The 16,219-nt window shown below is 39.1% G+C and overlaps 2 protein-coding genes across 2 annotated transcripts in view; both read left to right on the top strand.

The window, feature by feature from the left end:
* LOC122057285 (probable protein phosphatase 2C 35) overlaps window positions 1–11,632 on the top strand; it is a 20,957-nt gene extending 9,325 nt beyond the window's left edge. The window contains exon 4 of the mRNA XM_042619339.1: window positions 11,045–11,632. Coding sequence (XP_042475273.1) covers window positions 11,045–11,048 — 4 coding nt within the window. The 3' untranslated portion in view covers window positions 11,049–11,632. The remainder of the gene's footprint in view (window positions 1–11,044) is intronic.
* A 1,651-nt stretch (window positions 11,633–13,283) lies between these two features.
* Window positions 13,284–16,219, top strand: part of LOC122057288 (peptide methionine sulfoxide reductase B5-like) — a 4,324-nt gene continuing 1,388 nt past the window's right edge. The window contains exon 1 of the mRNA XM_042619342.1: window positions 13,284–13,634. Within this exon, the coding sequence (XP_042475276.1) occupies window positions 13,540–13,634 (95 nt within the window). The 5' untranslated portion in view covers window positions 13,284–13,539. The remainder of the gene's footprint in view (window positions 13,635–16,219) is intronic.

Raw genomic sequence — 16,219 nt, 5'->3', positions numbered from 1 at the left:
ACTGTGTTCTCAGTATCGGGGGAATCAGACACAGAGAATGGGAAGGGAAGAAGAAAGATGGGGAAGGAATAGGATCCTTCGGCTCTGATACCAAGTTGATAGAGAACCCTTAGGGAAGGGAGGGGAAATCAGAGTAGAGATGGGGAAAAGGAGGATCACACTCACACATTCATTCAATAATCAAATTGCTCTCTAAATCTTCAGTCGATTACAACCAATATATAGAAAATAGGAACATGAAATTAGAAACTTAACTGGAATGGAAACTAGCCTAAATTAGGAAACAACTATAAAAAGGAAACCAAAGCAAGGAAATAAATCCTACTCCTACGTTCAAGTCTGGAAACTAAAAGCATGAAATAAAATACTAAGTAAACTACTAATTTTATTTCCAACCCTTGTTGGACCAAAACCCTGGGCTGGACCGATTCTTCTTGGCTCTTGGCTTCCAAAGCCGGTCATGCTGGTCCAACCAAGAAAGGGCAGCCATATCTGCATCACTTCAACTATGGACTTAGCAATATGATCAAATACTTTAGTGCATGTAGCCACATTTGAGCAATTTCCAACGAAATATTGCTCAAGTCTTGTGGTCCCACCACCCATAATCTTCTTGTGATAGTAGTTGCACTTTGTTTTCCTTTTTTCACCATTAATTGGCACTTCGTGTTTCTATGCAATCTCTCCACTATCATGACTCCTATCACATCTTCTACCTCCTCTCCCTCTTCTCCCGCCTTCCTTGTCGCATCCTTTGGCAGTCATTATATATCACCTTAATACTAATGCATAAAAAAATAAGTTATTATTAACTTAGGCACATCATATGACCCACTTAAAGTATATGCTAGCTAATTTTTTTTCTTACATAAAATATTTTTGAATAATTTTTTTCAATAATATAATTACACAGTACAACAAAGTCAAATGTGGTATAAGATAACAAGCATCATGTACGCTTCAAAATACTTTAAAATTAATTCTCATATTTTTCAAATCAAAACAGAACATTTTCCCCCTTTTTTAATTTTTTTTTAAAGTTATTAAACTAATTATCATATTTTTTTAAATTAAAATAATTATTTAGCGCCTGGAAAAAAAAATCGATCCCATAGAGTCGTAGATCGGCAATGGTGATTAACATATATATATATATATATAATAGAGTTCCATTAAAGCTATATTAACCGTACTTTTTTCAATTTTATGTTGATGGAAGATGTATTTTCTAAACTAAAAAAAATATAATTATTTATAAACCAAAAAAAATTTTGACACCGTGAGGTCATAGATCGGCTCTGGTGTCCAACATATAAAAAATCCTTCCCTAACCAACACGTATTTATGTTAATATTAAAAAAAAAAAAAATTGGTTTTGGTGAAAGTGGTTTACCTTTTCAACCTTTGAAGTGTGTAGATCTTTTTCAACAATGGGAGCCTTTGGAGTGATCTTCAAAGGATTAGAGGTGATGATGTGGCAAAAAAGAGGAGTCTCCAACTGATATTGTGGTTTGTAGGTGTAAAGAGGCGAAAATTTTCGGAGCAAACGAGTTGGAGTTGAAATTTTGACCCTTGCTCATGAGATATGTGCTTTTATAAAGCACATGTTGTAACATTTTGGCGAGATACCGAAATGTGACACGAAATTTCAACGAGATACTGAAATTTCGACCGAAACACTTACCTTTATTTAGTTCGTATTTAGTTTTGTTTCAGAAAAAAAAAAAACCCCCCCGAAATAACTAAGATATCGACGAGATTCCAAACCATGATCACAGTGCATTTAAGGTGAGGGTAAATTCAAGTGGACACCTGTAGCCATCAAACCCTTCACTCTTATCAAGTGGTGAATGATAGAGGCAACAAGTTTACATCTTTTAGATTTTGATAGGGTGTTCGAGGTGGCTATAGAAGCTTCTCACATCGGTCACGACGGTGTTCACATGTTGTAGAATACTCACCTATCGTCTCATGCCAAGAAGCATTGGTCTACTTATGATTTGATATTGTACGCAGTGGTACAAGTGTTGAGACATTGGCAACAATACCTGATCGGCAAGGAGTTCTTTTTGTTTATTGACCACGAAGCATTGAAGCATCAACACTCTAAAATGGTAGGCCAAAGTGTTAACAGCAAAACTAGGGTAGAATGCTTGAATGATCTAATAGACCACACAAGCCCTTTATTTATAATAAGCAAAATAAGCCAAAAATTACAAGTATGCCCCCTTCCACTGCTCCTCATTAATTAGGGTCGGTGGAGGGGGAGCAAGGCAATAGTGCCCCTACGGCACTGAATTACATATTCAAACACTCCCCCTTAAGTTAGTGCTTAGATATCACACATGTGGAACTTGACTAAACAAGGATGAAACACCTTTGCTGCTAACCCTTTAGTGAACACATCAGCTAATTGATCACCAAACTTCACAAAGGGAACACAAATCAAACTAGCATCCAACTTCTCTTTGAAAAAGTATCTGTTGATCTCCACATGTTTGGTATGGTCATGCTGTACTGGGTTATGAACAATACTGATTGCAGCCTTGTTATCATAGTAGAGCATCATGGGAAGACGAACATGTACTCAAATATCACCCAATAGTGTGTATAACCACAACAACTCACTAATCCCCTGTGTCATAGCACGAGACTCTGCTTTAGCACTGGTTCTAACCACCACATTTTGCTTCTTGTTGCACTAAGTGATAAGATTCCCACCCACAAAAGTGCAAGAACCAGCCCCATCAACATTTGTGCATAGGCTTCAACTCTGAGATGATCATGAGAAGATAAAATGATCCCTTTTCCTGGAGCTGACTTCATGTATCTCAAGATACACAGAACTACATCCATGTGGGAGAAATATAGATTATGCATAAACTGACTTACCAAACTAACAGCCACAACGATATCATGCCATGTATGGGAGAGATAGATCAGTTTTCCTAGCAACTGTTGGTAACGGCCTTTGTCAACCGGTTCACCCTCTTTTTCCTTGAGCTGGGTATTAGCTTCCATAGGAGTTATTAGAAGGATGACAACCCAATAAACCAATCTCAGATAATAGATCAAGGATGTACTTCCTTTGAGAAAAAAAGATGCCTTTGGAAGTCCAGGCAACTTCAATCCCAAGAAAGTACCTTAGCAATCCAAGATCTTTTATTTCAAACTCTCGTCCAAGAAAGCCCTTGAGGTGACCAATCTCAGCACTATCATTTCTGTTATCGCGATGTCATCCACATAGAAAATGAGCATAGTATTTCTATCTCTAGATCTTTTTATGAACAATGTGTGATCAACATTACTCTGCGTATACCCCACCGAGGTCATTGCTTTGTGAAATCTTCCAAACCATGCTTAATGTGACTGCTTTAACCCATGGAGATCACACTTCAATTTACAGACCTTGCTCTGAGTTCTCTCACTAGAGAATCCAGGTGGGATATCCATGTACACTTCCTCATCGAGCTTTCTATGGAGGAACGCATTCTTTACAGCAAGTTGTTCGAGATCCCATCCCAGATTTACAACACATAAGAGAAAAACTCGCACAAAAGTCTATTTGGCAACCTGTATAAATGTCTCCTAGTAGTCGATTCCATATTTCTGAGGTGAAACCCTTTGGCCACAAGCCTAGCTTTGTACCCGTCCATTGAGCCATCTATTTTTTGCTTTACCAAGAACACCCACTTACACCCAATTGGTCTTTTTCCAGGAGGAAGAGTCACAGGTTCTCATGTATCATTCTTTTTTAGGGCTCCCATTCAAGGTTCAATATATCGGGTTTCGACCCTTGGGGAGATCGAAATTTCGGTCAAAACATGGGAAATTTCGAGGAAACTAAGGAAATTTTTCCAGTTTGGTGGAAAATTTGATTTCAACCCCTAAAATATGTTTTTTTTTTTTTGGCCTGATTTTTTGTATACTTCCTATTTTACACATTTCTAACCCGTTCAAATAATTAGTTTTATGGAAATTACCTAAAGTCATACTCGTGGTGTTGACCAAAGTTTGCTAATGTACGTTGAGTTGTTGATTGAAACTATACTACAAAAGTACATATATAAGTTACTAACTAAAAATGTGAAATACATTATTAAAAGTTTAAAACAAACGAAACATTATGTAAAGGATCCAAAAGAAATAATAATATTACAAAATGTGAGTTATCTCTGAAGTCTCAACTCTGAAGTCTTAATAGTCAACATTCAACAACCAATTTCAAGTAGAGTGTCTAGGCGGTTCCAGTCCACGAGCTGCGTACCACTGCAGATGTCATAGCTGCTCCTCTGAAAGCACCACATACGAGTCTCATGACATGTTTTGGGCCCAATTGTTTTAGTAGTTCATCACTGCCTATCTATAAGATGCATCATCGACATTAGCTAGGTATCTCAACATAGGGAGTGGCTTAGTCATAGATCATAGTGATAGGATGTGGATGTCGCATACAAGGTTGGGATGGATATCCAAAGATATTGTCAACAAAAGATGACCGACCCCCTGAACTATCCTCCTGTGAAAATGAAGTAGAAGATCCACCCTACTGCCCATACCCACCACCATATCCAAATGTACCGGTGCTCTCGAAGGATGGCACGCAAGGTTTGGGGAGATGGGATTTACCTTTTTGGTCCTAGCTCCCTTCCTTAGGTAGATTTGCTATGAATGTGCATGATTCAAGATTAGAATGAAGATTTGATGGCACAAGGGCAAAATCTTAAGTGTTTTCCCAAATTTCCTACTTCATAGAGAAGAAATAGGGGGAGAGCGTCGAAATTTTGAAATAAGAAGGCTTTGTTTCCCAAGGTTTTATTAAGGTTGACCCATTCGTCGATACTAGTCGAAACCAGTGACTTTTAAAAGTCACATGGTATTTGATATCGGAGTCTTGGGATACCGTGGAAACATGGGAAATTTCGACGGTATCGGTGGAAACCTTAAACCATGCTCCCATTTCTTCCACCAATATTGCCTTCCATTTTCCATCTGCAAACACTTCCTGCCAATTCAGGGGAACACAAACAGAAGAAAGAGGACACAAAAGCACTAAGGATAGAAAAAAGGGAATCATACGAGACAACATAGTATATTGGATGTTAAGTAAAGGCCTAATGCCTTTTCTAAGAGCGATAGGTTGGACTGAAGAAGAGATTATACTTGATGAAGTGTTAAGCTCAGTCGGCTCTGGATCCAGGACTGGTGAGGGGATGTGCAATGGTTTTGTAGTGTTGGTGGTCTGAAGTTGCTTGTTTTTGGTGTAACCCCTATGATACACATGAGGAGTGAACTATCACTCTGCCTCTGAAATTCTTCAATATTACGTTGAACAAGAGTCATCTCCCCCTTAGCTGGAATAGTAATCTCTATCTCCCCCTGAGTTGGAATATCAGTCTCTATTTCTCGCTTTTCTGAGCATAAGGATCTTCAGAGGAGGATGGCAGATACATTGGTGGAGCAAGCAGATTCAGAGTCACCTCTTCATTATCAATACTAGACTCCCCCTGAAGAGGTGGCGAGGAGTAGTAGCCAACGGATTTATGAAAGACGACATCCATGGTGACTATAGTACGCTTAGTAGGAGGATGGTGACATTTAATGACAACATTCATTAAATACTTAATGCTACGAGGTTCCAATTTCCCTTAGCGAATGATGATCACGAGTATAGCAAGCACAACCAAAAGTCTTTGGAGGAACCAAAAAGGATGAATTCCCTTGAAAAACATCAACAGGAATCCGGGAATTGATGACACAAGTAGGCATGTGGTTGATCAAGTAAGCAGCAATGAGGACAACATCACTTCAGTACCGAGAGGGAACTTGTCTTGCAAACATCATGGCTTGGGAAATGTCCAATAAGTGCCTATTCTTGCGTTCGGCCACTCTATTATGAGCTGGAGTACCAACATAGCTACTCTGATGAAGGATCCCATGATCAGTAAGGTACTTCTGAAACTGGCCCTCCATATATTCTATACCATTATCACTATGAAGAATCTTTAAAGTAGCATTGAACTTTGTCTGAATCATTTCATGGAATGGTTGGAATCAACTGAACACCTCACTTTTGTGTTGCATCATAAACACCTAAGTTGTGGGAGAGTGACAATCAATAAAAGACACAAACCATATTTTGCTAGAAATAGATGTCCGGCGAGACAGACCCCATACATCAGAATGAACCAAATGAAATCTGAAGAACTTTTTTTTAATGGAAAAAAAACTGGTACGAGTTTGTTTAGTCAGATTACAATCTTCACAAAAAATCATTCCTAGTACATTTCTTAACTAATTGCAGAAATAAAATAGATAATTTCCCAAGTAGAGGGTGTCCTAAACGATAATACCATTGTTGTAGATTAGAGGAAACAAGGCGTAGCTTATGAGGGGTAGTAGGTACTGTAGGTGTAGGGAGACAACCATCATCAAGCAAATAGAGGCCACCTTGCACCTTACCACATCAATCGTCTTCCCTGTTGCCAGATCCTAAAAATGCAATGGAAAGGAAAAAATGTTACTTCACTGTTTAAGTCATAGTAAGGTTACTAATGGATAGGAGATTAGTAGTAAAATTAAGGATATGTAAAACTGAAGATAATGTAGAAAAACAATGAATAGGGTGACATCTACTATCCTAATCTATCTCTGCCTGAATTGGGTGTGTATTGGTGGAATAAAGTAGAAGAACCGGTCATATGATCAATGGCACCAAAGTCAATGATCTGAGGACTGGAGACTACCGATGGCACAATGACCACCATACAAGATAGCTGAATGAGTAAAGTTGGAACCTAAAGAGACTGAATTGGCAGCAGCTGATGAATTAGAAGCCTTTAGCATGCGCCTGAAAGCTTGGAGTTCCTCCTAGGAGAGACTAATATCAGTTGAAGGTGGTGTGTCAACAATTTCTGCTTGATTGGGCTTGTTTCTGGATCGACCATGAGCACGCTTTGCTTCAAAATCAGCTGGCTTTTCATGAAGCTTCCAACATGTTGCCTTCGTATGATATGGTTTGTTGCAGTGTTCACATTTAATAATTTATTTGGTGTGGTCATCAGTATGAGTTACTCCCTCAAAAGTAGTAGTAGAACCAGTCTGGAAGGCTGATTTTCCAGTAGTGAGATGATGAAGCATAGAGTTATGACGGCACTCCTTTGTATGAATCAGGGCAAAGGACTGTTCCAGAGCCGGGAAGGGAGATCTGTAAGTACCTAGACGCAAATTTGGTCATACTCAACATTCAAACCAGCCAAGAAATCATACACCTTGATTTTGTCCACATGCATAGTATAGGCAACAATGTCTACAGCATTGGTAGGTTGATAGTCTGCAAAGTGATCAAGCTCATGCCACAGACTTCGAAGCTCGGCATAGTACTTCGACATAGAGAGTTCTTGCTGAGTAGTGGTAGAAACTTTCTTACGAAGATTAAATACCTGAGCATCATTCCCTATTTGTCCATAGGTTTCTTTGGCAGCAACCTATATCTGAGAATAAGTTTCTAACAACAAGAATCCTCTAGAAATAGACTGATGAATAGAGTTAATTAAAAAAAGACATTACTAGAGAGTCATTAGTGGTCAATTTATCCAGACGGTACCTTTTGCAGAGGGTTTTTCTAATTTTCATGTGATGTGTCCAATGAGACCTCTGCCACCAATAGTAAGGTAAGTAGATCTGGACTAGATGAGGTAATTAGTTCCCTCCAATTTCATAGAGCTAGTTCCAAAAGGTATGAATTCATTGCAACCTTGCCCAAGGAGAAATCGATAATGGTAGGGAGAAATCCAAAATCTTCAAGACCAGCCATTAGAAAGTGCTCAAACTTAGATCAAGTTTCCCTATAGGGTTGTTGAACCACTCCTCCAAATATAACCTGCTTTTGGTAAGGGACTGGTGAGATGGACAAATTAGAGTTTTGTTAGAAAACCCTAATTTCAGAGAAGAAGAGAGATCACACACCAAAACTTGGCAGATAGGGCCATAAGTAGGGTCGATCTCCTCTCTAGGGGTGGGGATGATCTCCAAAAAATCAACTGAATCTGAGAGGGGAATCCTACAAATCGATGTAGTCAAGGTTTTTGGTCCAAACGCCCTGATTTATGAAATTCGTAGATGGGTAGGGTCTTCAATCATACAAGCAAAGATGGGTATTTCTTCTAGGTGCAATACTTGATCTTCAAGAGGAGGTTTGATCTTAACAGTAGAAAGAATCAAACCCTAAGAAGGGAAGAATAAAAAATCGCAAGGTAGGGAATAGTACTCCAATTGCTAATTTGTAGGGTTTTAAGGTATAAAACATTTAGGTAATGTATAGGACAACAACTAGATTCATATGAATCACCTCATTAGTGCTTCCTTATGGGGAATTAGAGAGACAAAGGAAGAGAAGAAGATGGAGGTTGAGAAGGGATGGAGGCTTGCGATTTAGGGAAGGAGAGAAAGAGAGGTTGAAAACCTAGATTAGAAAATTAGGCTCTGATACCATGTTAATAGAAAAACTAGGGTAGAATTCTTGAATGATTTATTAGACCACATAGGCCCTCTATTTATGATAAGCAAAAGAAGCCAAAAATTACAAGTATGCCCCCCTTCCACCGCCCCTCATTAATTTGGGTCGGTGGAGTGGGGAAAAGGCAATAGTGCCCTTGCGGCACTTAATTACATATTCCCACGCAAATGCACGCCAAGTGGGTGGCATACCCGTACGAATTCATTTTTTTCTCTCAAGTATAAGGCATGTAAAGAAAATAGTGTGGCTGATGTGTTGACGAGAAAGGCGATAACCGTTCGTACATTTTCAGCATATGCCATGAGTATTGATCGTATCAAGACTGAGTACCCTACGGACTTTGACGTCTTCATTGTATATCTGAAATTACAGCAAGGAGACTGAGATCCTACCACTTCATGATGGCTTTCTTTCATGGGTACTCAATTGTGCAACCGCTTCATCTCTTTGACAACATTTTTTACAGGAATTACACGGAGGAGGATTGGGAAGAGATTTTGGAAGTGATAGAACCCTCCTCCAGGTAACTGAACGCCACAATTGGCCACATCTTCAAAGGGATGTTGAGCATGTACTCAAGTAGTGCCACGCGTGTAATTTCACGGAAGGAGCAAAGCAGAATACTGGTTTATATTCCCCGCTGCCTGTTCCTCACACATCCATAGATTCACATCAGCATGGACTTTGTGCTTGGCCTGCCCGCTACTCGGGAGAAGCATGACTCTATTCGTGGTGGTTGACAAGTTTTCCAAGAAGGTGGTCCACTTCATTCCATGTCAGAAAACCTTTAATGCAAGTCTCATTGCAGTCCTCTTTTTAAAAGAGATTGTACGTATACATGGGTTGCCAGAGTCATTCGTTTCAGATCATGATGTTAAATTTTTGAGTTATTCTTGGGAGACATTATGGATGAAACCTATCCAAAAAAAAAAAAAGCATTAGGGATGAATATGAATACAAAGTTACAATTCTCTACAACCTTCCACAGACTAATGGTCATACAGAGGTCAATGGAAGTTCGGGTAATCTCTTATGTTGCCTTGTGAAGGATTACGAGAAGACCTAGCCATCCATACTCGACATAGCCAAGTTTGCTTAACAGCTCGGTTAACTGAACTACGGGGCTATACTATATTTAAGATCATACTCGGAGGTCAACCTAAGAGGCCGATTGGCTTGGTTCCCCTGCCTCCTCATGCTAGTGTTAGTATTGAGGCGAATGAGTTTATCATATCACTGATGTACACGCTGATGTACACAGACGCATTGCTCTAAATAATGACATATATAAAGATATTACTGATCGTTATCTTCATTATGTCAAGTTCAAACCTTGAGATATAGTGATGGTATGAAGCACTCCAGAAAGGTTTGCACCTAGCACCAACCACAAGTTGCATCTGTTGAAGATGGGCCCTTACAAAGTACTGAAGAAGATTGGCCATAATGCTTATGTTCTAGAACTGCCACCGGATGTGATCGTCAATAACGTCTTCAATGTCATGGATTTGACTCTTTATGTGGGTCGCTATTCAGTTGATGGTGACACTCAGGATTTTTTTTGGTTATCCCAGTTCATCACACCATTGACGGGCGAGATTGAAGATGTTGTCGATGACAGATACACTATGGTATGGAATAACAGCGCCCATCATACAATTCTCGTCAAATGGAAGGAGCAGACAAGGACTGATTGCATTTGAGTCCATGCGGATGATTTGAGGCGACTCAACCTGGGCCTCTATAAGCAATATACATGTCACTTTCGTATTCTCTGGGGATGACTGCTTCAAGTCGGGGAGAGTTGATGCAGGGCAGTTGTAAGCATAGTCCCGCAGGAAAGGCAAAGTCCCAAGGGCCTTGGAGGCAAAATAGGCCTTAAAAGGCATTTTCTTGTGTTTTTTCAAATAGGCCCTAGAAACATGTTTTAAGTGACTGGCAGCTGGGTCCACCAGCCAAAATCATGGGCTAGATAATTAGTTTTTTGTAAGTGCTTCTATTACCTAATAGTTAGTAGGTTGAGTTGCAATAGGACTCCCCATGTTGGAGAGTCCTGTTTTGGCTTTTAATTCATTTTCCTAATGGCTGTCTTACAGTTTCCTAGTAGGAAACTCAGTTTACTTGGTTAACAATAGCTTGTAAGAGCCATAGAGCTTCCCACGATTTATGAATAAAGAATTTCATTGTCTTCTTCAGTGGAGCTGCTGTGAGATTCAGTGAAGGGTGTGAAATCATTGGGCTGAAAGAGATTGTGGTGGTTACTTGTGGGAAGCCATAAGTTACACCTCTCAATATTCTGTTCTTTTCTCCTTGTGATCTTGTTATAGGAGGAGGAGGAGGAGGAGGGGGGGGGGGGGGGTGTAATTTGTAACCTAGGGTTCATCCTGCCTACCCCCACTGCTTAGCAATTGAAAGCTTCTAGGAGATGCAGATATGATATAAAGCTCAGTTATTGAAAGTATTGAAATTAACACTTCTATATCTTGGGAAAATTTTCACACTGACATGCTGATTCATTTGTGGCAGATAATTGACTAACAGGTTATTGATCTGGTGGCAAATATGATTCCATGACGTGTTTGGTGTACCATCTAAAATTTCATGTTGGTTTGTAGTTTGTACAATAGAGAGCACACTGAACATGTTTCTGTGCCATCAACAACAATTGTGGTTTCTGTTATTCAAAGAGTACCCAGCGCACATGTATATATACTTGAACCTGCTCATCCAATCTGAAAGGAGAAGTGGATGCAAAAAGGTTACCTATCTAGAGAAGAGCTGTGAAGCTGGGGTTGAGGATAACAAGAAGGTAGGAAGATGGAGAAGGTGATGACATGTTTCACTTCGCACTAAATTTGGGAAGAACATTATTCATGTGGTAGTAGGAAGTTCCAAATAATAATTCTATTCAAATTTCTTCACTTCTCTTCATCCCTATGTACAATTCTAAATGTGATAAAATGCAAATGGTCTCCAGAGTTCCTGATGCTTCAGTTTGGCATGAATTTGCCATTTTTTCTTTTTATTAGTTGGCCTTTAAGATGTTGTTTTGGTTCAATTATGATGTATTTGTACAGTGTAGGTTTTGCAGCTCAAGACTTGCCTTACTTTTAACCTCTATCCTGGATAGTTTGTGTAGTTTTGATCATTTCTTTACACTCCAATTAAAGTAGGACCGGGTTTTCTTTCATCCATGGTGATGGGGGAATTCGTTCTCTAAGAACATCGGTGCATCATGTCACCAATGGTGAGGGTAGTTTCGACTCCGACAATAGGAGGGTGGGAGTGTAATGATGATCTAATAGTCCAATCATGTGCCCATTGTGGGTTTTTTTTTTTTCTCCCATGCCCACTATAAGTTCATGTAATGACCTAGTTATGCTTTATTCACCTTGACACTCTTCAATCTCTACTGTTTTAAGTATCGGGATCGGATCAGTGGGCGTCAATTTAGAACTGAAATCTGAAACCGAAACCCGAACTAACTGTTTAAAATCCAGGTTGAACCGAATAAGAACCATTCGGTTTTGGTTTTGTATCTTTTCTCAGTTTGGTTTCGATTTCATGGGTGAAATTGTTTGGTTAGAACCGAATAAGATTGCATTCTCATTGATCTTCGAATGATAAGATTATAACAGATTTAAGTGGTAACAAAGACCCATTCATGCATAGAACTAAATGGTTTATTTCCCTTGATCTTAGTATTACTGATTGACTTTTTTTTTATGCAATTTTTGATTGATTCAAGTACCTTAGCCTAACAGTTTTATCGAGAAACAGAATCTGTATTAGTTTTTGGAAGCTTAATATTTATATTATTTATTGGTGAAATGCTTTTGTGGGTGATTCGTGAGTGCCAAAACAACAATCAATATTAAAGTTGAAGGCTCAGTATTTTATATTATTTATGGGAAAAAGAACCATGACGGGCAACCTTGGCTCCTATGGCGGACACAATGGGAGGTGAAATGATTGCCCTGTCCCCGTAAATGCAAGAAGTTCCGCCCTTTTGATGTCCATCACGTGTTATTATTGGGCCTTTGTGCTGGCAACACTGTAATTGGGCCCTACGTGGGGCACTCTGCCATGTAGAGAACCCTCACCTATTATTTATTGGTGAAATGTCTTTGTGGGTGATTAATGCCAGAAGAGGATCTAAAGAAAATTTGAAACCAAGCAAGTGACCGAATAAAAATTAAATCGGTTTTGAAAATGTGTTTCTATTCTCGGTTTGGTTTTAATTTTTGCATTTATATCTTGAATTGAATAAAAAATATATCGATTGACACCCTTAGTCGTATCGGTAATATTCAAATAAGGGAGAGAAAAATGGATTCGGCTCCTCTTCTAAGCGGTGATTGCCCAGGTTAGTCCATATCTACCTAGGCGATCGACACGTGTCTAAACAATGATCCAATGGTTGGTGCTTCTATTGACCAGAACAAAGGTATTGTGTCGAGAGTCATTGGATCACTGTTTAAACACATATCGATCGCTAGATAGCTGTGGGCAAGATCTAATCATTCACTGCTCAAGAGAGGATACCAATCCAAGAAAAATAGTCCCCCAAAAAAAAATTCCCTTATCCATATTATGAGGGGCAAAAGTGTCCAATAAGACTCATTTGTATTGGAGCGTTTAGAGGCATGTCCCAAATTTAAATTGGATCAGCATCTTGCCTATTTGGAATTCCAAGTCTATAATAACCGATTAGGCTTACCAATTTTACCAAAAAAAAATACTTAGGCTTACAGCTTGATTCAATTCAGCTCAGACGAATCAGGACTCAGAATACCTGATTTTCCAACCGTTGATGTTATTCTTACACCCGCCACGAATCCAAAAGGCAAGAATTCCGGATTCCCCCAAGCCCTCAATTTGGATTAAAGAATTATCAATCCTAAAGCCCCCTCAAACCCGATTCCTCGGCCACATTCATTTTCGTGGGAAACCTTTATCTCATCATCTTTGCAAAACCCACTAGCGACTGGGTTTGGGGTGTTGCTTCTATCCGAACGGCCATGGCTGCACCTGGCTCTGTGCAGAAATCAGAGGAAGAATGGAGGGCTATTCTCTCCCCGGAGCAATTCCGTATTCTGAGGCAGAAAGGAACCGAGTAAGACTCATGCAAATTGAGCTCTGATTTTGTTCAAGAGGATATTCCTGTGTGTAAGGGTTGATTACATGTTTCTTGTTTTTGAGTTTTATACCCATTTGCTGATTTTTTTTTTTTTTTTTTTTTTTTTTTTTAGTTATCTGCGAAAAGCTATTTGAATCTGATTTGATCTTTCATTGTATGGTAAATTTTGTTTCTGGGAGTCTTGATTATTTGATTTCCTTGTTGACTGGATTGTTGGTGAACCGTCGAGTGTGTTATGTGATTTTGATTTGTTAGGGGCAAGTAATTTCCGTGTGGTTTTGAAAGTTGCATTATGCAACAAGCCCCACCTTTGGGTGTGGGCTCTGAACGTTTTATTCCTTGGGGTTGTTTTCTTCGCGTTTCAATCTGGAGTTCGAGTGTTATCATATTTTGAAATTTTATGAAATTACAGATTTTCTTTTCGTCGCCAGTTAGTTCCCTTAAATTATGGTTTTCGTGGAGTAACTTGCTTCCTTCAGAAGTTAAATTCTGTGTGATACACCAATTGCTCCTTACCCACATTATATATTTCTCCTGATTAGGAAAAAAAAGAAGAAAAAGAAGTCTCTCTGTTGCGGAGCCTTCCCAAACCCAAGCAGAGGAGCAATCTTTCTGATATTTGCAACATTTTGGATGTTTGCTTTGAAAATATTTGTGAGATGATTGATTTACTTAAAAAGAGTAGTGTGCGCAGAAATTGATCATTATGTAGGGAATTGTCTTGTCTTCCTTGTGATGTTGTACTAACTCTTTTCTCTTTCCAGTTAAAGTGTCATTTATAAGACAAATTTATATGAACTTTCGCATAATGACTTGCAATGTCTAGATCGTATGTTAATCAGCGAATGTAAACTTTGAATGAATAACAAGTAAGATGTTAGTAGGTGATGAGGCATTGAAGTTGAGTTTAAGGAGGCCACACTAGCCATTAGATTGAGTTTTTTCTTTCTCTAACTGATTGAACTTGTAAGAGCTCATATGTTTCACTCTTCATACTCCATAGTGATGATCTTAATTTCTCAAGACCCATCTTGTGTTGTATGCATGATTGTCACAAGGGTGTTGAGATGGTGTTAGTAAGGAAAGATGGAAGCCAATGTTTTGACAATGTTGAAGGTGGTCCAGTACTTGAGAGGCATGCTATTAAGTTTGTAAAGTATGAAACAGCATCTAGGAATAGTATCTACAATGATCTGGGATACAAGTCCTATGGACGTACCTCCACCTGATTAGGAAACCTAGTTAATTCTTTATGCAAGGAAACTTTGCTCTCTCTTTGAGGTTGTGATCAGCTAAATCTCTTACCATCTTGCAGATGAGCTTGCCAGCGAAGGTATTAACAGAAACAATGTATGTGGGGAATTATCCTATTTGCCCCCTTTTGAAGGTTTCCGGGAGCTGGTTCCCTAGGGTGGTTGTTGTATACTATTGCTACATGGTGAAGCCAATTGGGATCCTAAGTTTGTGATCTGTAAGACATGGATTTGGATTCCAGGTTCCATGGCAAATATTTTGAAGATTGATGATGGATCCTTGGAAACGTCGGCTCACTAAACTAGTAGGTGCTGAAGAATGGAAAATATGGGAATGAGGAAGAAAAATAAAATACCATTGGTGATTAGGGAAAATAATTTTGGTGTTCAATTATATCAATAGATATGTATTCTTTAAAGCTGAAATAAGGTTAAATAAATTAGAGACAGACAAGAAGAAAAGGTTTTGATATTCTGGCTGCCCAGGTAGTAGACTAAAAAGTCTGGGTGAAGGAAAAACTCAATAAACAAGAAGCTAATGTCCTGAGGCATTTGGACAGCAGAATGGCATATTTGATTGATCCAAAGCTCAAAAATGGTCACAATCAGGTGGTTCCAACACCAAATCTCTATCAGCTTTCATCAGTCCAGTCTGTTATCTCCTTGGGTTGCACAATCTCACTAATTTTTTTCATTATCACCCTCTTTTAATTGATATGAAACGATTTCATTATAGTGGACAACTGGACTTTAACTTCTAAGACTAGGTCAGTGTATGAAAAAAACAGCGTAAAGGCCAGCATATATAGGTATGGGCTTAAGTAAACCTCGTTCCTATGAGTTCCTTGGTTTACTCATCCACTAAAGAGTTGGGATAACCTTGAATCAATTGTAATGAGATGTGTTCCGAGGATGAGATGGTCCCTCCGATGGTGGATTCACCCTCAAATACTGATCTCTATCTCCTCAGAGATGTTGGGTCTTGGTTGAGTTGCAAGGTGCTTGGCACAAATTTACCAACAATGACTGCTTGAGAAGTCCAGTAGAATTGCCCAGACAGTCTATGAGCAGTCTTGCTATCCCTTAAGATTTGATATTCCTGGATTCTCCTGTGGGGCGATCTGTGGAGGAGGTGCAGAGTGGTAGATCTCTTTATGTGTATCTCTCCAACGCACATCATACATATAGGCATATGTCCCAGTGTCCTGTTTTGCAGTACATTCAAGATATTCTGGAGTCTTTTTTTCTTTGGTAATGTATTCTAAGGTCTTTCTGTTTCTCTTTTCATGCCTTCATGGTTTCTCTCTC

This window comes from Macadamia integrifolia, chromosome 12 (genome assembly GCF_013358625.1).
Source record: "Macadamia integrifolia cultivar HAES 741 chromosome 12, SCU_Mint_v3, whole genome shotgun sequence".
In the NCBI taxonomy this organism is placed as follows: domain Eukaryota; kingdom Viridiplantae; phylum Streptophyta; class Magnoliopsida; order Proteales; family Proteaceae; genus Macadamia; species Macadamia integrifolia.
The sequence above is the reverse complement of the archived record's forward strand: the minus strand, read 5'-3'. Positions and strand labels throughout refer to the sequence as shown.